The sequence below is a fragment of the Nycticebus coucang genome, chromosome 21 (assembly GCF_027406575.1).
Source record: "Nycticebus coucang isolate mNycCou1 chromosome 21, mNycCou1.pri, whole genome shotgun sequence".
NCBI classification, from domain to species: Eukaryota; Metazoa; Chordata; class Mammalia; order Primates; family Lorisidae; genus Nycticebus; species Nycticebus coucang.
The window spans coordinates 48,152,764-48,176,151 of NC_069800.1; the positions used below are offsets into that span (position 1 = coordinate 48,152,764).

At 43.5% G+C, this 23,388-nt stretch overlaps 1 protein-coding gene across 6 annotated transcripts in view; it reads right to left on the reverse strand.

Annotated features, from left to right (window-relative positions):
• Positions 1-23,388, reverse strand: part of CHD6 (chromodomain helicase DNA binding protein 6) — a 213,623-nt gene that overhangs the window by 15,451 nt on the left and 174,784 nt on the right. For 5 of the 6 annotated variants that reach the window (XM_053573513.1, XM_053573512.1, XM_053573514.1 and 2 more), the window contains 9 exons: positions 22,814-22,943; positions 20,514-20,574; positions 10,932-10,992; positions 9,826-10,042; positions 8,167-8,375; positions 7,202-7,249; positions 5,575-7,113; positions 2,229-2,380; positions 1,508-1,714 (listed from right to left, as the gene is read on the reverse strand). In XM_053573513.1, coding sequence (XP_053429488.1) covers positions 1,508-1,714; positions 2,229-2,380; positions 5,575-7,113; positions 7,202-7,249; positions 8,167-8,375; positions 9,826-10,042; positions 10,932-10,992; positions 20,514-20,574; positions 22,814-22,943 — 2,624 coding nt within the window. The remainder of the gene's footprint in view (positions 1-1,507; positions 1,715-2,228; positions 2,381-5,574; positions 7,114-7,201; positions 7,250-8,166; positions 8,376-9,825; positions 10,043-10,931; positions 10,993-20,513; positions 20,575-22,813; positions 22,944-23,388) is intronic. The other variant, XM_053573515.1, reaches the window with a different exon arrangement.

Genomic DNA, 23,388 nt, shown 5'->3' on the forward strand with positions numbered 1-23,388 from the left:
TGCTAAAGCTGCTTGTCCATGAACTACGCTTGGAGCTGCAAGATATAACTCAGGGATTCTGAGTCTCAGCTACACATCGGAAGCATCAGGGAAACTAAAAATATCCCAATGCCCAGGCCACAGTCCAGACCAATTAAATCAGAATCATTAACTTTTCAAGGTCTCTCTCCAATGTGCGCGAGTGAGAACCTGTGCGCTAAAAATGTTTCTCAAAAAAACAAAAAACAAAACCCATCACTTATCACAAAAATGCCCACTTCTGCTTCATCTCCATCAGCCACCATCGTTTTCTCAGTGTGACAGGGTTGAACATGCTGCCCCATACACGCTTCCTTTCCTTATATATTTGTTAGTTGTGGAGCCATCTTGGCCCCGTCTTGCCTTTCTCTGTGTCTATTCTACCACTAACCTAGTGTCTGGACTTTCTCTTCATCAATTTCCTGCTCTGCATATCACTCTAGATTGGATGCAAAACCCTGCATTTTCCTGCTCCAAAGCTTTTAATAGGTCCCCACTACCTGTAGAATAAAACCTGAATTCTTCAATTAACACTGATGGCTCAAGCCTGTGATCCTAGCACTTGGGAGGCTGAGGCAGGCAGACTGCTTGAGACCAGTAGTTCAAGATAAGCCTGAGCAAGAATGAGACTTGGTCTCTACGAAAAACAGAAAATAGGAAAACTGGCCAGGCGAGGTGGCTCACACCTGTAATCCTAGCACTCTGGGAGGCTGAGGCAGGTGGACTGCTTGAGTTCAGGAGTTTGAGACCAGCATGAGCAAGAGCGAGACCCTGTCTCTAAAAAATAGTAAAACTGAGGCAAGACGATTGCTTGAGCTCAGGGATTTGAGGTTGCTGTGAGCTATAATGCCATGGCACCCTACTAAGGGCAACAAAGTGAGACTCTGTCTCAAAGAAAAATTAGCCAGGTGTTGTGGCCCATGTCTGTAGTCCCCAGTTACTTGGGAGGCTGGGGCAGGAGGATTGCTTGAGCCCAGGAGTTTGAAGTTGCAGTGAGCTATGATGCTGTAAATGCACTCTACCCAAGGTGACAGAGAGAGACTCTGTTTCAACTCCTCCCCGCCTGAACCAAAAAACACCCCAAACACTAATGGATTGACAAAACTCCCCTATCCATTCAGTAAATGTTTTTTTTTTTGAGACAGAATCTCACTATGTTGCCCTGGGTAGAGTGCTGTGGCATCACAGCTCATAGCAACCTCAAACTCTTAGGCTTAAGTGATTCTCTTGCCTCAGCCTTCCAAGCAGCTGGGACTACAGGAGCCCAGCTATTTTTGTTGTTGTTGCTGTTGTTGTCATTGTTGTTTGGCAGGCCCAGGCTGGGCTCGAACCCGCCAGCTCTGGTGTTATGTGGCTGGCGCCCTAGCAGTTTGAGCTATAGGCGCCACGCCCATCCAATAAATATCTGTTGAACAAAGCAACTCAATCAAGAAGTGGGAAGTGCCCACCATTCTTTGTTTTGTAGTCAACACCATCCTTACAGCCTCACCTTCTGAATCTGGGCTGCCAATGCTGCACCATTGCTGAAGCTGTGTTCTGCTGCTTCTGGCTCTGAGAGGATGCTCCTAGAACCAGCACTGCTGGTTAATACTGGGGTGGACAGGGTACCCAAGGGCTCATATTGCTGGCTGGAGGGCCACTTCCCCTTTAATACTACGTGGCAGATATTATCTAGGCGGTTAATTATCACACGATCCTAGAAAAAAGCACAACAGCTCAAAAGCTAGGAATAAGTACCAAGTTATCCACATTTACAAAGTCCCTTGAGATCAAGGGTCAAGTTTTCTCACCAGAAAGAGCTGATTAGAAAAGAGCACACTCAAACATACTCTATTTTATTTTTATTTTTTTTTGTGGTTTTTGGCCAGGGCTGGGTTTGAACTCGCCACCTCCGGCATATGGGACCGGCGCCCTACTCACTGAACCACAGGTGCCACCCTAACATACTCAATTTATAAACCTTAAAATAAAATTCAGTCTGCATGATGAAATTTAAAGCCATAGTGCTATAAATATGAGAACTACTGGACATTTTATGCTAATTAGTCAAGTGTATATATATCTTTGAACATTCAAATGTTACATATTAGTATCTTTTAAACACATTAAGCATTTCTCCAGGTCTGTTGCTCAGAAACACTCTAAAGTTTTAAAATAAAGGATTCAAAGCTGAGAATGCTTTAGAGGGAAAATGCAAGTTCTGGGAGTACCTTTGGCCATTCAGAGAAGGAATAGAGGGTTTTCTCCTGCAGCAGATGGGCAATCGTGGGGGCCCGCGCTTCCTGCAGCTCATCCCCGACGTCTCCAGCAATGCCTGATGCTGAGCTCTTGCTCTCCTCCTCAGAGTATTTCCCTGGATAATCTGAGAAGAGACAGAAGTAATTCTGAGATGTCAGGACATCTAATCTGTCTCTTCTTTTTGCTGTTTTTTTAGCTCATTCTGTGCTAATTTATTTTAAATTGAATACTAATTACCATACCATGTATTTCTAGGAGAACCATAACGGTAAAACCGTGCTCTGGGGCTACCAAGGCAAGTCCTCTAGGAAGAATTTGTACTCACACCTCAGGAACAAAAAAGGAAGGAGAAAGGAGATTCTTTTCTCATATAGAGAAGAACAGATGAATGACCACAAAGAGACATTCTTACTTACTGTAGTGGACAAGGGGAAATTGCATATTATAATACTTTAATATATTTAAAGGGACAGTCTATGAAATACGAGACATAATACAGCAAGAGGGTGTTAGTAATGAGGAACGATCAAAAGTCATGAAACTTACAACAAAGGAAAAATAGACCCAATTCAGGAAAACAATGATGCAAAGAACTTTAGAACATTTCAAGTGCTTCACTAATGTAAAGAAATAGAAAACCAACTTATTCTTTCAAGCTTCAGTACTGGTGAAAGTTTAGTATCAATGTGAAATGGATCTTCAAAGACCACTTAGTAGTAACAAGAAGTGAACAGACGGTAGTGAAGCGTCTAAGGGTTAGCTGTGAACCTCTTTCTGGTGAAAAGACAAAGCATAGCCTCTGAAACATGAACATTCTACAAGGTACAAAAAGTCTTCTAGAGAGCTACAGACACCCCTTACCACAAACAAGACTTTGCTAGCTAGGCCTACTGGACTCAGGATAAGCAAGGCAGATGTAGCCCCGGCCCTCAAGGTTCTTACAGTCTCATGAGGGAAGACAGCCAGGAAGGTAGTGCCAATAAAGGAATAACTAAAACTATTAAGATGTGGCAAGTGCCATAAAGGGGAATCAGAAGGAAGACCCACTCAGGTGGGCTGGGAGAGTGAGCCTCTCCGAGGAGGAACACCCAGGAAGGTGAGTAGGCAATGGAAGGGCATTCCGGACAAGACAAGGAACTAAATGATGGCCGGGAACAAAGTATAAAAATTAGGGGGGAGGGGTAGAAATTACCTAGATCATGCTGGTCCTGCAGGCTGAGACAGAAAATTTGAGTTTTATTCTAGATTCAATAGGGAGTACCACTGAGAGATTCTAAACGAAGGAGTTGGATTTAAGTTTTAAGAAAAAGCTTAAAACTTTGTGAGAGAGAAAACCCTGGACAAAGAGCCAGGACACCCAGGGGCTGGTCCTCGCTGGCGTCACCCTCTCTAGTCACCCATCCCACACCCCATGCACACAGGATCCTCTTCAGGGCCCGCAGAAGCACTTTTAAAAGCATCTGTGCAGGGACTCCCACCACGCAGGTGCACGACGCTCACTAAAGCTTTTCAGGGTCACCAGCTGCCTTCGCCTTCCCTTAATATGGCTTATGCTACTCCCAAAGGATGTCTGTCGGGAACATTTCTTCCTCTCTAAGTCATACCTATCTTACCCCGTTCTCATTTTGATTGTCTAGGTTTCCAAGGACTGATGATTGGTGATTTTTTCCTACAACAGAGCTCAAAAAGCAACGTGGGTTTTAGAATTCTAGACACCGCAGTGCCCGTCACAGCCTGGAGAGAGGTGGCCTGACCATGGCTATAGACTGGTTCAGAGTTGGCTGGGGCTCTAATTTGACTAAACTACTTTCTCCTTTTTTTGAGATAGGGTCTTGTTCTGTTGTCTAAACAGAGCAGTGGGGCAATCCTAGCTCACTGTAACCTCGAACTCCTATGCTCAAGGAATCCTCCTGCCTCATCCTCCCACGTAGCTGAAGTACAGGCATGTGCCACCATATCTGGCTAACTTTTCTATTTTTTTCATAGAGAAAGGGTCTTGCTCTGTGGTCCAGGTTAGTCTTGAACCCTTGGCCTCAATGGAGCCTCCTGCTTCGGCCTTCCAAGGTGCTAAGCTTACAGGCATGAGCCACTACACTTGGCAAGCTGCTTCCAAGTTCAGCTTCTTGGTTCTTACATTGGCTAGCGTGTAAATTTTAATTTGGCTTCAGAAGCCTTCCCCAAATAGTCAATAATCATAATGACTAAAGCCAAGAGGGTAAGTTTAAAAAGAAAAAGAAGTGGGTGGTGCCTGTGGCTCAAAGGAGTAGGGCGCTGGCCCCATATGCCGGAGGTGGCAGGTTCAAACCCAGCCCTGGCCAAAAACTGCAAAAAAAAAAAAAAAAAAAGAAGAAAAAAGAAAAAGAAGCCTAGATGCCATGCCTCAGGGGAACTTAGCTCAGTTCTTCTCTCTTTCCTTCTTCAACATAAAACCACTGCCCCAGAAAGGGGAGTCTGTGCCTGTCCACACCCGAGTTCCATACCCAGCAGTGCACCAGGCATGAACAGCATTGTTCTTTGGTTTTCTTGTGATAATGACAAGGATAAATGGAACTACTTCTGTTTACCCTAACTGCCCTCATGGATCTGAAAAAATAAAAACAGGTACAACTCTTTAGTTGTTGGGTAGGAACCCTAATCACTGCCTGCATATTACTCCTGCAAAAAGAATAAAGAATCCCAGTGTCACCTGGATTCTTTTATTAACACATAAAATTCCTTCTAACTTGAACCGTTATCTAAGATTTCCCTATTTAAAACGGTCAAATCTACTTATTTTTTGTTGTAAATTCTGTTATGTCTGTTTCTGTTGAATTACTGGAAGGAATCTAAACCAAAGGCAGTGACATTAAACCACAGGGTTCTGATGATGACATGAAGAAAGGGAGCTTTGCTCACCTTAAAAAAGAAAAGATTTATATATATTTTGTTGAGTTAGTAAAAAATTCACTGCATGTGTGCTAAGTTGCAGGTTACTGATGTCCCAAGGCTGCTCTACTTTAGCCATTTTGAAGCACCTTCTCTAGCGGAGGGAGAACTCCTTCCCCTGGACGCCACTCCAGCCTCTGCTGTGCAAAGGCCCTCGGCCCCTCTCCACTCACTCAGATGATGGAACAAAGGTGCCTCGATTGTCGACAATCATTCTCAATCTCCAACAATGACCCCAGATAATAAGCTGCTCTGTCTTTGGCTTTAAATACACAGTGAGGGTAGGTGGGCCTGTTTTAGAAGCCATGAAACTATTGAACACCCCTCTCCCCACGCTCCCTGTCATGTGAGAACTGGTTTATCCAGACCAACACGAGATCCTACATTCTGTACCTTGACTGTGGCAGTTTCCATCTCTATCATAATCATCTTTATTCTCAAAATCCAAGTCTTCTGATTTGAGCTCACTTCCTTCAAGAAGATATGTGGAGAAACCCTTTCTCCCCTCTGTACTTTCTTTCCAAGGGTCTTTTAAAAGCTCCTGTTTCACTTTGAACAGTTCTGATGGAATAGCAGTGGGCTCCCCCTCCAAGGTAATACTATTGGTTTTGCTTTTGTATAGGTCTAGGTTATAACCCTCCGGTTTCTCCACTTCAAATTCATTCTTGAGGCCGCGTGTCCATCTCCCCATGTGTTTGCAGTGACACTGACAGGCTGCTGGAGGGAAAGCCCTCTGCGGTCCAGGGGTCTGGGTCACCACCTCCAGGCTTCCCTTCTTGGCTTCATTTAAACGGAAGCCTCGGCTCTCTTCTGTTGGGATGTTAGGAGTGGGCTCGGTGAGATGCAAGGCTTCTGGCCTCTCCCTCATGCCTGCTGTCACAGACAAGTTTTCCTCCTCATTTTCCTCCTCCTCCTCCTCCTCATCACTGTGGTTCTGGCTCAAAATCAATTTACTTTCTAAGGTTTTGTTTTCTAATAAATCAATTAATTGCTGATCTGCTGACAGGTTTCTTTTGGAGTCACAGACACTAAGATTGCACATATCTACAAAACCACTTTCGCCTTCTGGGTCCAAGGAAGGGGAAGCTAAGCACTTGGCTTCTAGCTGCACAATGCTTTCAGGTCTTGGCCCCGCCACACTGCAGCAGAGGTCCCCTTCCTCTGAAGTAGACAACAATAAATGTTTTCCATTTTTAATGTTCACCTGAGCTACTCTAGCTTCTAAGCTACCCAAAAAAGAGGGGCCTGAAGATACTTCTGCCTCCTGGCTTCCCGAGACGGCAGCGGCATCTCCTCTGGACTCCGCAATGGTCTTTGGGCTCTCCTCCAAAGAGGCTGATTCTCGGCCGAGCACCTTCTTACCATACACCATGCTGTCCAAGGTCTCGGGCAGCAGACTTTCATCGTGGCTGATGGAAATGACATCCTGAACATTAGAAATCAAATTTTCACAAGTCACATCAGACAGACCAAGACGATCATCTCTGCTTTCTATTTTCCCTCGATTCTCGGGTTCATTTTCAAGGGACTCTGAAGTCCTATTCATTTGAGTGTATGTCAGAGATTCATATAATTTGGAATTGGTCTGGTAAAGGCAACAGAGACTTCCTGGTGCCTGAGTGTCAGGTCTTTTATGCTGGGCATAGTTTCTATAGGCATCCAGGAAGGACAGCTGGGGGTCGTTCATGATGTAACAGTCAGTACGGTTCAAGCCGTGTTTGGCGGTGCCGATGAGCAGGTCTCGATCATGCTTCCCACACTCCCACCAAACTGGGAGGTAGAGGCTGGGCCTGCACAGCTGGAGGCGTTCATGCAGCTGAGGACACTTGAGCACTTGCTCTCTGACCTTCCGTAAGAGTTCGATGCGGTACAGAGTTCTCGCTGCTCGTTCCTCAGTGATGGGTTCGATGTAGATGGTGGCATCTGGGGGACCTGGACAGAAAAGGAAACACAGAGTCTATCACTTAAGATGGCCCGTAGAGATTCCCTGCCACCTACGCCCTCTTATCTTTGGTCTTACAGTTTAACTCCTGGCTCCTCAGCATGGCAGTTTTAGGTGTGTGGGAAACTAAAAGAGAATGAAAGGTTTTTATGAGTCAAGGACATGGGGAGGGTGAAAGAGGAGCATGAAAACTCTAGTTCTGGACACAATATCAGTTCCCTTTAAAGCAGCATGTACTATGTGCCCTTTACACTAGACTAGTCACTTCATATGTTATAGTTCAAGGATGAGGAAACAGGCTCAGATTGGCTACCATGCTCAAGGTGGGAGAACCTGGATTTAAATCCAGGTTTTGTTACTGTGACTTCAAGGTCCACATCTTTCCAACATAGCCAACCTCCTGGCCTGAATGAAATGCTTTAACCATGCCACATGGGGATAGAGGAACAAAGGTTGGAATGTCTTTGCACGCTGCCATTAGCCCTGAACCCATGCTGGATAGGTTCAATGTTAGTTTTTGCTTTCCTGAAGTATGGGCACGTGTCTACAGCAAGTTTATCTATAAATATGAGGCTGAAGGAGACTGGAAAGAAGCTGTTACAATGCCAACCAGGAAGAGATTTCTCAAGAGGGCTCTACCAGATCAGCCATTTATGTTCTATAGTTATAAGGCAACATTTAAAATCATTAAGCTTTAATCTAAGGAAGCAGCAAAGTTCAGAGTAGGATAAATCTTGATGTGACTTCAAAAAAAACTTTACTTTGGAAAAAGTAGTTAATAGTAGTCTTTCAATGTATCAGTGAAGTTCTAATTTGAATTTTATTTTTTGTTGGAGATATATTATTTTGGGAGAGATGTTTTATTTTAAGAAAGTGAACTCAATTAGAAGTTCATGAATTTTTAAAACCTTATTTATTTTTACCTAAATTCCTTGGATAGACACTACCTTTATAGTTACAGTGAAAGTAATTATGCAATTTGAAAAACCAGCATGTTCTTTCTTTGTCTCATCTGACGATACACTGACAAAGAGTTTTCTCACCACTATCTTTCCACGCAGGTAGTCGACAGACGTTCCGGCACATAGCCACAAAACTGTAAAAATAGTGTTCCAGGCTCTCATCTGACTTCTTGTCCAAACGGGATATGATACGGAACTGTGTCCAGTCAAAGGTTTTCTTTTCTTGATCATAAACAACACCAAAAGAAGACACTGTTCTATAGAAGTCTGCTTGTTCTCTCCTAGTCCACCTTGAGATTTAATCAGAAAGGGAAAGTGAGCTGTTTTTATTTTTTAAGAAAAGCCAACAACCACTGATCGAATGCCTACTATATGACAGTCCATGAAGTCAAGAAACTAGGTAGACCTGGTCTGTCTATTTTATTTCTTGGGCTGAGAGGCTTATAATAAAAACAGCCTATTATCTTACTCCCAAAGAGGAGGCTACTTTCAAGTCTTTAGCTCTTCCTTCTGATATTTGCTTGCCTGTCTGTCAGTCATGTGTGCATGCTTGCTGTATTCTTGATTAATTTTAGGAATTATCTAGTGATTAACTTCTACTTATAGAAGATAAAGATTTTCAAAATACTATATATGCTTAAGTATTCTGCCTTATTTCCCCCCCCTGCATACAATATAGAGTAGGAGAATGAATCCAGAAGAGAACTTTAAGACTGTTAATTTCATCCTTCTAATCTTACAGATGAAGAAACTGCTGCAGAGAAAAGCAGCAACTGCTTTTGTGCACACGTCCTGACTCCCATCTCGCGGTGCCTTTCTTTCTGGTTTTATATAGGTAGGCTGCCCACATCAATTATCTTCTCTCAGACACAAAGGCCCTCTAATCTCTGTATCCTACAGAAGTAAGTTAATGACTTAAGGGAGTTGGATAATTATATACCACCTCAGTCTTTATGAGGGGCTCTTGGGCATGGTACTCTCCACCTCACAGTGAGTCCAACTAGGAATGGGGAGTGGGGTGAGGGGTCAGAGGAAGAGTAGGAATCAGGGAAGAAGAGGGTCTGGTTCTTCTCTTTGGAGCTGTGCAAGATGAGAGCAATACTTTCCCTGAAATATCAAATTTCATAAAGTCAGAAAGAGCATGGAGAAGTGACTGAATTTGCTATGTAGTCTTCTTTTAATTCACTGGATATTTCATCAGAAGGACAGAGGGACATTAGAACTCTCAACAATTACAGCTCTGTTGCTATCTTTTTTGGTGGCATCATTCCCAGCCTGTGCTGGCCTTCTGTAAGCCTTTTAGTTTAATCTCAAGATGGGCAAGTAATTCCTGGTAATTGACACCTTTCTACTGGGCTTAGATTTTATGATAGTCATTGCTCTCAAAGGCTTGTAAGGATCTGTAGTGATTAAATACAACAAGCTTCAGTGTATACTATTCCCTTTGTTACTGAACGATTCCAGTGTGGTGTTTCTAAACCACATCCCCAGGGACTGGTGTCTGACTTAGGGAAAACCATAAGAGCCTGGGGACTGTGCACAGAGGGTGTTCTACACCTCATCACACTCCCATCACCATGACAGCACCTTTACAGGTGAAGGTTCATCTAATGAATTCTGGAGATGACCTAAATTCACGTGAGGACAGAAGTGCACCAGTCTTTTGCTAACTGTCTGCTTTACCTTCTGTCACTCTGCCCAGAGGGTAGCTCAGTGAGCCTTCTGGGCATTGGCTTTTACCTCTTTTGAGCTTCTTTGTTGATGAGGTCCATTTCCGAGGTTCTCCTGAACATTTCTTCCTGAACCCAGTATCCTTGGTTACCTGGTCCTAGCATTTCAGGTCGGCAGAGTTCCTTCCGGTTGCAGCGCTGATAAATGGTGACCAGTCGTCTGAGACGGGCTGTGAGAGCAGATGAAACTGGCCAGGGTGATTTGTCTGGGTCGGAGCCATCCTGGGCTTCAAACATCAGTGAGGATATTAGCATTTACAAAGAGAACTAAAATGGGGTGAAAATTTTTTGATTTTGTTTAAATAAAAACAAGCTGACTCAATGACTTAAACTAGTTACAGGTTTTTTTTTTTGAGACAGAGTCTCACTATGTCACCCTCGGTAGAGTGCCGTGGTGTCACAGCTCACAGCAACCTCAAACTCTTGGGCTTATGAGATACCCTTGCCTTAGCCTTCCAAGTAGCTGGGACTATAGGTGCCTGCCACAATGCCTGGCTATATTTTTGTTGCAGCTGTTGTTGTTTAGCAGGCTGGGGCCGGGTTCGAACCGGCCAGGCTTGGTGCATGTGGCCGGGGCTGTAATTCACTGTGCTATGGGTGTCAAGCCTTCACTTTTGAATTTTAATGCCAAATGGAGGAAGCCAGAGCCATGTTAAAGCTCTGTGTGTGAGTCCAGGAGAGTTTGATGAAGGTCAATCTATTTGGCTTTTTAAAATAGCCTCCTTAGAAAATAGCATTTTAGGCTCAGCGGCTGTAGCACAGTGGTTACGGCACCAGCCACATGCACTGAGGCTGGTGGGTTCGAACCTGGCCTGGGCCAGCTAAACAAGAATGACAACAACAACAACAAAAAATAGCTGGGCATAGTAGCGGGTGCCTGTAGTCCCAGCTACTGGGAGGCTGAGGCAAGAGAATCATTTAAGCCCAAGAGTTTGAGGTTGCTGTGAGCTGTGACGCCACAGCACTCTATGGAGGGTGACATAGTGAGACTCTTGTCTCTAAATAAATAAATAAATAAATAATTAAAAAAAATACCATTTTGATCACATATAAACTCCAGTATAATAACAAACTGGGACTTTACTTTCATTTGTCTTTAGAAGGATATAGTCTCACCTGTCCGGCTCTCATCCTTCTTTTCACCAAAAATGCCATTGCCTCCTTCGCTGGAGCTCTCCTAGGGATAAATGAAGCCATCCCATCAGCAAAACTGTATCTCAGAAGAAACTACCTCAGAAACCCCAAACACAGAAGGAGTAAGCATGAATAAGAGACACACCCTGCCCATGAACATCTCGAAGGTCAACACAGGACCTGATAAGTCGAGTTCACTTATGCAGTCTGAAAGAAGCGAGAAAGCAGTTGATTTTAAAGTAAGGTTTTTCCTCCCTCCCTGGAACCACACGGAATGCTTCTGCCTGTGGAGAATCAGCTTAAGGAACGAGGCACTGGCACCTTCTCCCTGGCAATTACATTTTACAGGTGCTATTTCAGTTGTCAAATATTTTCTTCACCATCATCACTGGCAATTTAATATTGTCATTTCAAAAAGGCTGTGCCTATACTTTTGTTTTTTGCTGTGAAAAAGTGTCATTATGGTTAGCTTACTTCACAGTAACAGACACTATTTTTATAAAACAAGACTGCTCCAGATAAGAGACGCGATGGTACAAAACCCAGGAATTTAAAATTAAAATCATGACTTGAGCGCTGAGTGAATCTGGATTACCATCACCAGCACAGAGCTTGTCCAAGTTGGTACATTTATCAAATTGGCTCTAATGGATTCCTTCATAAGCCCTGTGTTGGTCTCGAAATGGAACTTTAAAGACTCTTTATATATGTATAATACAGGTAGATGCTTGAGGGTGGGGGAAGAGAGTGTGCTATTTTTCAACTAGACTCCATTTTTAACACTAAAACTTAAACGTTTTTGTTTTTTTTTGTAGAGACAGAGTCTCACTTTATCACCCTCGGTAGAGTGCCGTGGCATCACACAGCTCACAGCAACCTCTAACTCTTGGGCTTAGGCGATTCTCTTGCCTCAGCCTCCCGAGCAGCTGGGACTACAGGCGCCCGCCACAACGCCCGGCTATTTTTTTGTTGCAGTTTGGCCGGGGCTGGGCTTGAACCCACCACCCTCGGCATATGGGGCCGGTGCCTTACTCACTGAGCCACAGGCACCGCCCAACTTAAAACGTTTTTTTGACTAGCATCTTTTGACCTGAAAGATGGTTCAAAACAACCTCAGGTTTCAAAATTATGCCATGTTAGAGCACAAGAACAGAGAGAAAAAGAGTCAGCAAACTGTGGCCTACAGACAGTTTTTGTGTGGCCCTGATGGTAAGAGTAGTTCTTATATTTTTAAAGGTGGAAAGAAAGGGAAATATAAGAGTCAGAGACCGTCTGTGGCCCCCAAGCCCAAGCTACTCACCATCTGGCCCTTTCTGGAAAAACGTTTGTGGTGCCTGGACTGGACCCCATGGTACAGGAGACCAGTAACCTGGCTACACTACAAATGGACGGACATGTACGACTGCCACTGTTAAAATCCAAGACACTTTCTTTGATTCCTGACACCATGGAAACACCTGGAAGGCCAAACTCTCTAAGAAGGCACAAAGGAACCAGAGTGCATTTTCTGAATGTATCTCTCTCTTACACAGAACAGTGATGACAGCGATTACTGAGAACCATGTGTGAAGCACTGCATAAAACCCCTTCCAAGTTTATGTCACTTAGTTATCAGAACAATCTCAGGAGGTAAAAACTAGTCACCAGAAAACACTCCCTGGAAAAGCCCAGTAACTTGCCCCAGGTCACATGGCTAGCAAGAAGCAGAGGTGGGATTCTAATGCAGGTAGTCTGATTTGACAGCAACACTTTCAACCACAGAGCTACCTAAAAAAGGGAAACAAGAGAGTCTTAGATGAAGATTTCTTTTGGAGAGTGAAAACATATTTAGAAGTACGGTACTAGCCAATCTCCCTCGCCTGGGCCAGAACGGTCTTCTGCCACGTAGTGTCAATGCAGAGTGGAAACCTAGGGCTGACCTCTGGTCCCATGTTGAAGGGGCAATTAAATATGCCATCTCATGCTGTCCTACTATTTAGGTAGTTACAAAACAAAAACCAACCTACTACAGCTTACGTACTTTCCTGCCAGAAAGAACCTTTTTGAGTCTCTCCATGGTACCTGCGAATGCTGAAAAGTACAAGTCTAGACACTCCCAGCTAAGAAAAGTCGTGTGGCCTAGGAAAAGTGAGCAGCAGGCCCCAGAGCTACTGTGTTTATTCCAGCTCCGCACTTCAACACACTGGTGGCTGCCGTGGGCATCCTCACACCCAGATCCCCGGGTGTGCTCCAGCTCAACCTGGGCAGGCGCACAGCAATGCCGTGAACACCAACAGCCTCAGGCAAAACCCTCAAGTTAAGAAAGCTTTTGGTATTAGAAATGTGTTTTCCTCTAGCCTATCCTCTCTTGGTGGCATGTCCTCTATCTAGAAATGACAGAATACAGATGACCTTGTCTGTCAGTAGCTCACATGAAAAGTATGTTGGAATTCTGGTTAATAACCAGTTTAACTGCAGTGTGTGATGTGCTGCAGCAGAGCAGTTCTGGGCACACAGAAGCCCCCTGCGGCAGGACTGCAGCGCGGCACAGATGCCCGTGCTCACCCCACAGAGCGCAGCCCCCTGCGGCGGGACTGCAGCGCGGCACAGATGCCGCATGCTCACCCCACAGCATTATGTTAAGGAAAATCGTGCCATTTCTTATTACCTTTTCTGTTAAAAGAAATGTTATTCTCCCTACATATTAGGTTTCATAGAGAAAGATTCTGTTTACAATTTTAGGCACCAAACCATTTAAACCCAAATAAACTTTTAGCTAACTGCTTTAGAAGATCTCCCTAGGTTCACTGAATCTGACTGCATCTGAAATCTATAATGGTTTACCAAGCAAAAGTGCTTGGTATTAGAGAAGGAGTGGGGAAGGGAGAAGATTAGATCATCTTTAACATCCTTCCCAACTCCAATATTCTACAATTTTCTAAATATCGCATTTCAAGAGGACAGCAAGTAGTATGCTTTGAGAGGCATCAGAGTAGTGAGGGTTCTGGAGGGGATATTTCACTTAAATAAAGAGATTAAGCTCACCAGCTGGCCTCAATAATTTAAAATCCTATCAGAGAGGAAAGAAAATTAGATGGAATCCATAAAATCAAGTGGGAGGCTGATTTCTGGTTCAGTGTAATGAAGTATCACCCAACAATGAAAAGGGCCTCCTTGGAATTTGGCATGCTACTTGTTTTTGCCTGAGCTCCTGGGCATCCTGAATCTACCTGGAATGGCCACGTCACAGAAGGAACGGCCACTGAGGTGTGTGCGGGGTGGGGCTCCTGGCAATTCAAGCATTCTGTCAATCTGTTGGTTAAAAATCCCCCTTTCTATACCCAGGGCTATCTAATTCAGAGGCGCTGCCCTAGTGGACAGCCGTTTGCACAGTGCTTTGGGCTTCTTTAGCTCTGCACACTGATGGGCTAAGGACAGAGCTGGAGAAACACCAGAGCTGAACGCAGGAGGGACACAGGTGGGCAGCAGGGCTGGCCTGGATGCTGGCTATCCCCCTACCTGTGCCGTTCAGCCAAGCTGAATCTGGGAGAACCCACTCGCCACTCCATATGCTTTGACTATATTCTATAACCCAAGTTTTAAGGATTTGAAGAGCAGAAGAAATCAGACAGGCAAAGTAGTTCCAGAGTTTAACCCTACTCTATGAGGTCGCTTAACTTACCTTTATCAATTCTGTCACAGCCCTTCAGTGCCCTCCTGACTGATCTATTAAGAATGTTAAGTTTAATGAAGAAGCTATCAGAGCCAGATGGTATGGAGGCTTCCTTTTTTTTTTTTTTTAATTTTAGAGCTGCAAATGGCACATTTTATTTATCTGTTTATTTTTATTAAGTCATTTTTACATAGATCATAAATACATTTATGCCATCATGGGATTCAATGTGTGGATTATTTGTACAAATTGGAGTGCTTACATCCTACTAATCAACATAGCCCTCACCTCATTTACCCAATTACAGCATTAAGACACTGGTGTTCTACACCTGATAGATCCAACTCGTACTTGCAATATGCTCCATAGGTGTGGTCCCCCTACTAACCACCCTCCGTCCATCGACCCACTCCCTCCCTTCCCCTCTCTTTCCCCTTCCCTCCTTTATCCTAGGCTATAGTTGTGTTTCATTTTTCATATGTAAGTGTGAGTGATTATAAACTGGTTTCACAGTAGTACTGAGTATATTGGGTATTTTTTTTTTTTTTTTGGGAGACAGAGCCTCAAGCTGTCACCCTGGGTAGAGTGCCGTGAACCACACAGCTCATAGCAACCTCCAACTCCTGGGCTTAGGCAATTCACTTGCTTCAGCCTCCCAAGTAGCTGGAACTACAGGAGCCCACCACAACGCCTGGCTATTTTTTTGTTGTAGTTGTCATTGTTGTTTGATGGGCCCAGGCTGGATTAGAACCCGCCGGCTCTGGTATATATGGCTGGCGCCTTAGCCTCTTGAGCTACAGGTGCAGAGTGGAAGGCTTTCTTTTCATATGAGCTGCTACTGGGAGGAAAGAGCATATATTTACACATGAAATACTCTCTACCTTCTTGACTATGAAAAGGATACTTGCTAGAAAAAAGAAATATCTAGCTTAGACTATCTACAGAATTTCAAGTCTTAACTCTGTCATCTAGTTGTGAGAATGTGGCAAAGTACTTCAACTTCTGAAGCCTAAAGATTCCTCAACTGTCAAATAAAATAATAATTTGTGATATGTTTATTTCATGTGTGTGAGGTGAGGATCAACTTAAACAAATGCAAAAAGTGCTTTGGAAAGAGTGAAGTTCCATGTAAGTCTAAGATGTTATTTTATTTCTTTGGTACTAAATTAACAATATGAACTGAGGACTGGAATGGCAGAACTTGGATTTTAATTGTCAAGACTAGAACCCAACTTCCTCTAGGTCCAGGGATCTGAGGCTTCCTAATGATTTGCTTCAAACCACCACTTCTCAAATCTTAGGGTTATAGAGAAACATACCTCTAGAAAGGAATTATTACCTATGATGGGAAAGTGGTGCCACTGTTACCATTAAAGAATCACAGCTGATAGAGTTCAAAGTAAAAACCTCACATTCTATAAGCTAGAATAAAAAGAATAGAATTTAAAATTGCTAACTTTTGGGTAGTGATCAGAAGAAAAAAGATGACTCTGAAATGGAGTCACTTGGGGACAAAGCTATAGTAACCTCTGGGATGGAGGATCTGTAACATTATAAAAGATACATTTTCTCTACTGCTCAAAGCTGGAGAAAAGGTGGTCAAATGATGTTGGGGCCCAGGTGAGGCTTCAGTCCCAGAAACTAATTTTCAAAATGCAATATAGACACCTGCTTGTGGGATGTGCATTATTCTTTCCTCTAAGTACAAAATCCCTGAATATTACATATGAAACCTAAGACAATTCTGAAAGGCGAAAAAAAAAAATAAAGCAGGACAAATCAGAGACATCAGGATTCAAAGAACAACATGGCGGTGAGTTCCCTGGGAGTTTGTTTGCTTGTTTTCTTTCTTTTTTATTTTTTTTTTTTGCTTTATGTATCCTAGATTTTGTGGTAAAAAAGCTAGCTACCTGGAAATGCCAAAGAGTGCAGACAAAAAAGACTCCCCTGCTTTCTTTAGCAAAGGACCAGAAAGGGGCAGGTTAGGAACACAGTAAATACGATGACAGAAACTACCCACGACACACAAAAACCCGTGGCTCGCTCTACCCATGCTGGGGCTGAGTGGGAGCTGGAGCGGGAGCCTAGACTCGCACTTTCTCTAGGAGCTCACACAGTGCTCCTTTCCTCTGGGGGTGGGGGACATGAGAACATGCTGAGGAGGGAGCCAGAACTTTAATTTCTGACAAACAGAATGAGGTCCCCCATTCCCCGTCCTGGTGTCAGCAAAGACCACATGGGGACCTGAACTTCTATCTCTGTCCAACAGCAACGAGAAACATCTCCCCCACACGGGGACTGGAACACTAACTTCTGCTCCCACCTCACAGAAACGTCCCTGTTCCTTGCCAGAAGTAGAGTCAGAAGAAGTCAGTTAAAACAGAAAGAAGGTCCAGTCTCACAATACAATATTCAAAATGTTTAGGCTTCAATCAAAAATTACTTATACCAAGAACCAGGAAGGTCTCAAACTGAATGAAAAAAAGATAAAAGACGCCCATGCTGAGATGACAAGAGCTTAGAGTTATCTGATCTAAGAATTTAAAGCAGTCATCAGTGGGCCATTCTCAACACGACTGCTGCAAAACCCAAAGTCTCAGCAGAGAAGAGACTTTGAAAAGATCCAAAGAAGAACCAAAGGAAAATTTTAGATTTGAAAAATACAGTAACTTAGAAAAAAACAAAAACAAAACCCCAAAACCTTTCAACAGAGCCAACATGGTGGCTCATGCCTGTAACCCTAGCCCCGCGGAAGGCTGAGGTGGAAGGACTGACTGAGGCCAGGACTTCAAGATCAGCCTGATCAACGTAACAAGATGTCGTCTCTACAAAAAATTATAACAACCAAAAAAATCCCCTCAAAACCAACCAACCACACAGAACTAGCTGGACATGGTGGTGAGCACCTGTACTTCCAGCTACTCAGGAGGCAAAGGGAGGAGGATTGCTTGAGACAAGAGTTGGGAGTTTGCTGTGAGCTATGATACCACCACACTCCAGGCCAGGCAATAAAGTGATAGCCTGTTTCTACTCCCTGCCCCCAACTTCTATCCCAAATGTTCCTTATTAAAAAACCAAGCAAAAAGAAAGCCTTCAATAGACAGGTTCAACAACAAAAGAAAGGAAAAAAAATCCGTGAACTCAAAGACAGAGTAATTGAAAGTACTCAGTGTGAATTATACACAAAAACAGTTTGGAAAAAAAATTGAACAGAGCCTCAGAGAACTATGGGACTGTAAAAAAGATATAATATTCATCTCATCTGCACCCAGAATGGGAGGAGAAAGAGGGTAGGGCAGAGAAAGTACTTAAGGAATCATGACTGAAAACGGTCCCAGTTTAGCAAAAGACATAAACCTACAGAGCCAGGAAGCTAAGTGAACTCCAAAGGGGATAAACTCAAAGGAATCTGCACACAGAATAAATCAGATTTAACCTTGTGAAAATTAAAGACAAAGAAAATCCACGAAGGCAGGAGAGAGAAAAGGCTCCTTACCTATAGGGGAAAAACAACATGAGTGACAGTGGATTTCTCACCAGAAACCACGGAGGCCAGAAGGAAGTGGCACATTTTTCAAGAGCTGAAAGAAAAAGAACCATCAACCCAGAATCCATACCTGATGAAAACACACTTCAGGGATGAGAAGGGGATATTAAGACATTTGCGGGGTGGCACCTGTGGCTCAGTGAGTAGGGTGCTGACCCCATGTACTGAGGGTGGTGGGTTCAAACCCAGCCCTGGCCAAACTGCAACAAAAAAATGGCCAGGCATTGTGATGGGCGCCTGTGATCCCAGCTACTCGGGAGGCTGAGGCAAGAGAATTGCCTAAGCCCAGGAGTTGGAGGTTGGTGAGCTGAGACGCCATGGTACTCCATGGAAGGTAATAAAAAAAATAAATAAATAAAAAAGACATTCCCAGATGTAGAAAAACTATGAGAACTGTCACCACCAGACCTACCCTAAAAGAATGGAAAGAATTCTCTAAACTGAAGAAAAACAGTAAAAGAAGAAACCTTAACAATAGGAAGAAAACAAAATATGGGTAAATACAGTAGACTTTCCTTCTTTTTTTTTTTTTAATAGAGACAGAGTTTCACTTTATGGCCCTCGGTAGAGTGCCATGGCATCACACAGCTCACAGCAACCTCCAACTCCTGGGCCTAAGTGATTCTCTTGCCTCAGCCTCCCGAGTAGCTGGGACTACAGGCGCCCGCCACAACGCCCGGCTATTTTTTGGTTGCAGTTCAGCCAGGGCTGGGTTTGAACCCGCCACCCTCGGTATATGGGGCTGGCGCCCTACCGACTGAGCCACAGGCGCCGCCCCAGACTTTCCTTCTTCTCTTGAGTTTTCTAAATTATATTTGACAGTTGAGGCAAAAATTAACATCTGATATAGTTCTAAATGTATGTAAAATAAATATTTAATAAAATCGTATTATAAATAGGGGAGGGTAAAAGAACAAATGGAAGTTGGGTTTGTATACTTCACTTGAGTTGGTGAAATGATGCTACTGGTGGACTGTGACACTTTACACATATAATGAAATACCCAGAACCACCAAAAAGCTATAAAAAATACAGATAACAGAAGAAAATCTCCAGGATCTATGGCTAGGTGGAGTTCTGAGACTTGACACTGTAAGCATGATCCACAAAAGCACAAGTTGACACGTTGGACTTCACAAAATCAGAACCTTTTGCTCTGTGAAAAACAATGTGAACAGGATAAAAAGACAAAACTACAGGGTGGGTGAAAACATCTGCAAACCTCGTAACTGACAAAAGATGAGTATTTAGAATATACAAAAAACTCTGAAGAATCAATAGTAAAACAATGAAAATTAGAATATGTGCAAAGGGACATAAAGAAATATTTCACTGGAGGGGATATGCGAACGGCAATGAAGCACACAAAGAGATGCTCAACCATCTTAGCCATGAGGGAAATGTTGAAACCACACTGAAGTATCACTGCACCCCCAGAATGGCTCTGGGAGGAACACTGACAATACCGAATGCTGGTAAGAATGGAGGATGCAGAGAACGTGAGTTACTCCCACATCGCTAGTGGGAGAGCAAAGTGGTTCAGCCACTCTGGAAAAGTCTGGCATTTCCTTAAAAAATGAAATACGAACTACCATGTGGCCTAGTGAATTACACTCCTAGACATTTACCCCAGAGAAGTGAAAATGCACATTCACATAAAAATCTATATGCAAATGTCACAGAGGCTGTATTCTTAACAGCCCCAAACTGGCAACACCCAGACACCCTTCACGGGATGAATGATTGACTCACTGTGATTCATCCATCCCACGGAATACTATTCAATAAGAAAAAAGAACCAACAACAACCTGAATGAACCCCAAGGAACCATGTAGGGTCAAAAAGCCAGTCCTCAAAGGTTACATCCTGAGATTACATTTACAGAACAGTCTTAAAATGACAAAATTACAAAAAATGGAGAACGAATTAGTGGTTGTCCAAAGTTAAAAAGTGAGTGAAGGCAGGAGGAAGTGGGTCTGGCTGCAAGACAGTGACGTGACGGCTCTTTGTGCTCATGGAAGTACTTCTCTCTGTCAATGTGGGTCTCCTGGTTGTGATACTGTCCTATCATCCTGCAAGATGTCCGATAAAGTACATGTGTTCTCTCTGTACCTTATAACTCTTTTTGAAATCTATAGTTATCTCAAAATAAAAATTAATTTAATTTTAAAAATAAAAAAATAATTAATTTTTAAAAATTAATTAATTAGAATACAAATGCAATGCAGTCTGTATGTCTGAAATTTTCATAATGCAATGCAATGGCAGCAGTGTAATCAAGTTCTCCCAGACCACTAGCAAGATGGGGATTTCTCTCTTGCTATGAAAGACAGTGAGGACTACCAATGCAGCACTTTGACTTACTGTTTGTTTCTGGAGACCATCTAATTTGTCCTCGGCATTATCTTCTTTATCTGTATTGCCTCTAAGTAAAAAAAAAAAAAAAAAATTACACACCACCCAGGAGTTACAGTAGGCCCCCTATACCCATAGTTTTGCTTTTCTCTGTTTCAGTTAACCTGGCCCACTATAGCCTGAAAACATTAAGAAATATTGAGGGAGAGACATCATATTCACTGAAGTTTTACTAGAATGTACCATTACAATTGTTCTATTTTATTATTAAGTTATTTTTGTCAATCTTTTACCGTGACTGACTTGTAAGGGTCTGTACTATCTGAAGTTTAAGGCCTCTATCCTCCGTGGTAAGTGGGGACTACTGAATTGGCCCTCTGTGTCTGTGAGGGGCTGGCTCTGTAGCCATGAGGACACCATCATCACTGGATGCTCAAGTCCCTTAGTCGGTCTGCCCTCCATGTTTGAGGGCTCTTTGTCCTTGGACTTGGAGGGTCAACAGCAGGTCCCTTCCACAATAGGCACTCAACGTCATAGTTTTCCCCTCCTTTTTATGAAAACCTAAGAGAAAAATTATCACCAAACAGTGTTATCACTTCTAAGGGAAAGACCTCAAGAGTTACGCCATCAAGAGTGATCTGACGGCGGTGCCTGTGGCTCAGTGGGTGGGGCGCCGGCCCCATATACCGAGGGTGGCGGGTTTGAACCCAGCCCCGGACAAACTGCAAAAAAAAAAAATTGCCAGGCATTGTAGTGGGCACCTGTAGTCCCAGCTACTGGGGAGGCTGAGGCAAGAGAATCACTTAAGCTCAGGAGTTGGAGGTTGCTGTGAGCTGTGATGCTACAGCACTCTACAAAGGGCGATAAAGTGAGACTATCTCTAGAAAAAAAAAAAGTGATCTGAATACATGGCTCTGATGTCTCAAAATCCAGACCACAGTAGGATGAATCTTCCATAGAATCACTTAACATCTGGCAAAAGTGACTTCCTTTAAAGGGAACCTCTCTGCCACTGCTGAGAAGGAAGAGTATTTTGGCCTCATTACCACAGACCCTAACAGCTGCCTGTCTCCTGTCTTTTAAGCTTAACTATTGATGCCTTATCTATTCTTTGATTCCTTTTTTTTTGCGCTTTTTGGCTGGGGCTGAGTTTGAATCCGTCACCTCTGGCATATGGGGCCGGCGCCCTACCCCTTTGAGCCATAGACACCGCCCCTCTTTGATTCCTTTTAAAGTTGACTTTGAAATTTTCCTGTCTCCAATATTCTTGTCCTTACTGCTTGGGTCCTGGAGCCAGGAGACTTTCCTATTCATTGTTTAACCATAGAAAGAACAGCTAGCCCAAGAAGAGATAAGCTTTATGCTATACTCAGGTGCCTCATGAAGGGCGTGTTCTCCTTGAACCAGTGAGTCTGACATTAGGTTCACCAGTCATGTGGGCCTTTGACAGCATCTCCCAGAAGACATCTTTACTATCTGTCTGTAGGAAACACCTTTGGGGCAGCTGAAGTGTACAGCAGGGGTTAAGGACAGATGGAAAATGCATTTCGCACTTTTCTCAGCCTGGGTCGGAGCTTACAGTTGCCCCTATCTGTGCCGTCCTCTCAGGCCTGGCCACACGCAGAGTCTTATCTGCTACTCCGGAGAGACCAAACCAAAATATTATCAAACGTAAGTGAAGAGATAATGCTGTTTTACAAAAATATATATATTTTGGAGAACTACAATTTAGATTTCTGCTACTGATTTAGATTTCCTGTGAATTCATACATTTTGGGGTTATGCCATCAGTAAACAAAACTCAGACAAAGGGGAGGCTTCCTTACTTTTTTGGTATATATTCCAGGGATAGCCTGAAATGCCACGGCTATCAAGTAGTGCCTCCTAAATCTGCCTTACTCATGAACAATGACATTCTTAAATAATACTAGAATTTCATCTCAGGAAATTCAAAGTCAGGAAGCATGAACTCTTCTTAGCTTTCTGCCAAATGTGAGAGGTCTGAAATCTTCCTTGAGAATCCTCTGACCAGACAAGAGACAGGGCTGGTGTACAAGGTGGGCAGGATGGTGGGCAGCATGGGGAACTCAGGAAAAACAGAAACTGGTATTTGGTTCAAAGTGTTTGGAAGTCAAAGAAGAGGTCTGAGGCATAGTCAAGTGTAACTAATAGCAATACTGGAAGGCAGTGGTGGCGTGGCAGGCTTAAGGGCAATGCCAGGCACTGAGGAAGAGACAGGCAGAGTGCTGGGTGTTGTGAAAGGGGCCACAGGGCGTGTCCCACCACGGTCGGCCCACATGGCTTCTTACCTTTCGGGAAGGTCTGAGGTCCCATCTGTAACACCCTGTTCTGCAGAAAGTGACTTTTCATCTGGCATCCCGACTTTATCCAGGAAGCAAAGTGCTGGGTCTGCTCGCATGGCGTTGTACCTCTCGTAGCCTAAGCAAGAGCAAGGAGAAACGTCAGCAGTCATGACAGAACTCACAATGTCTGCTTTGAGCTTGAGACAGTCATTTTGTTTCCTTATTAAGTAAAAACCCAAATACAAACAAAAAGTACTTCTTTAACATTAACCAGATCCTATACGTAACACTTTCTACTGGGGAAAGTTTCTGGAACTAAAGCAGACACCCTTGAGTAGTGTTTGATCAAAAACTGAAAGCTTATGTGAATACCATCTGTGAAAAGACACCAGATGGAGATACAACCCTCACCTGTTCGCTGCTTTCTGACAGTAAAGGGAATCAGACAAGTTGGTGCTGCAACTTCTTCTCCTACTCTGGACCCTGTTATGTTTTGAATGGGCCTTGTTTTCTTAGAGTTCAATTTATCAATGTGTTAGAAAGGAAAGCTGAATGAAATGATGGGTGCCAGGGCTAAAATA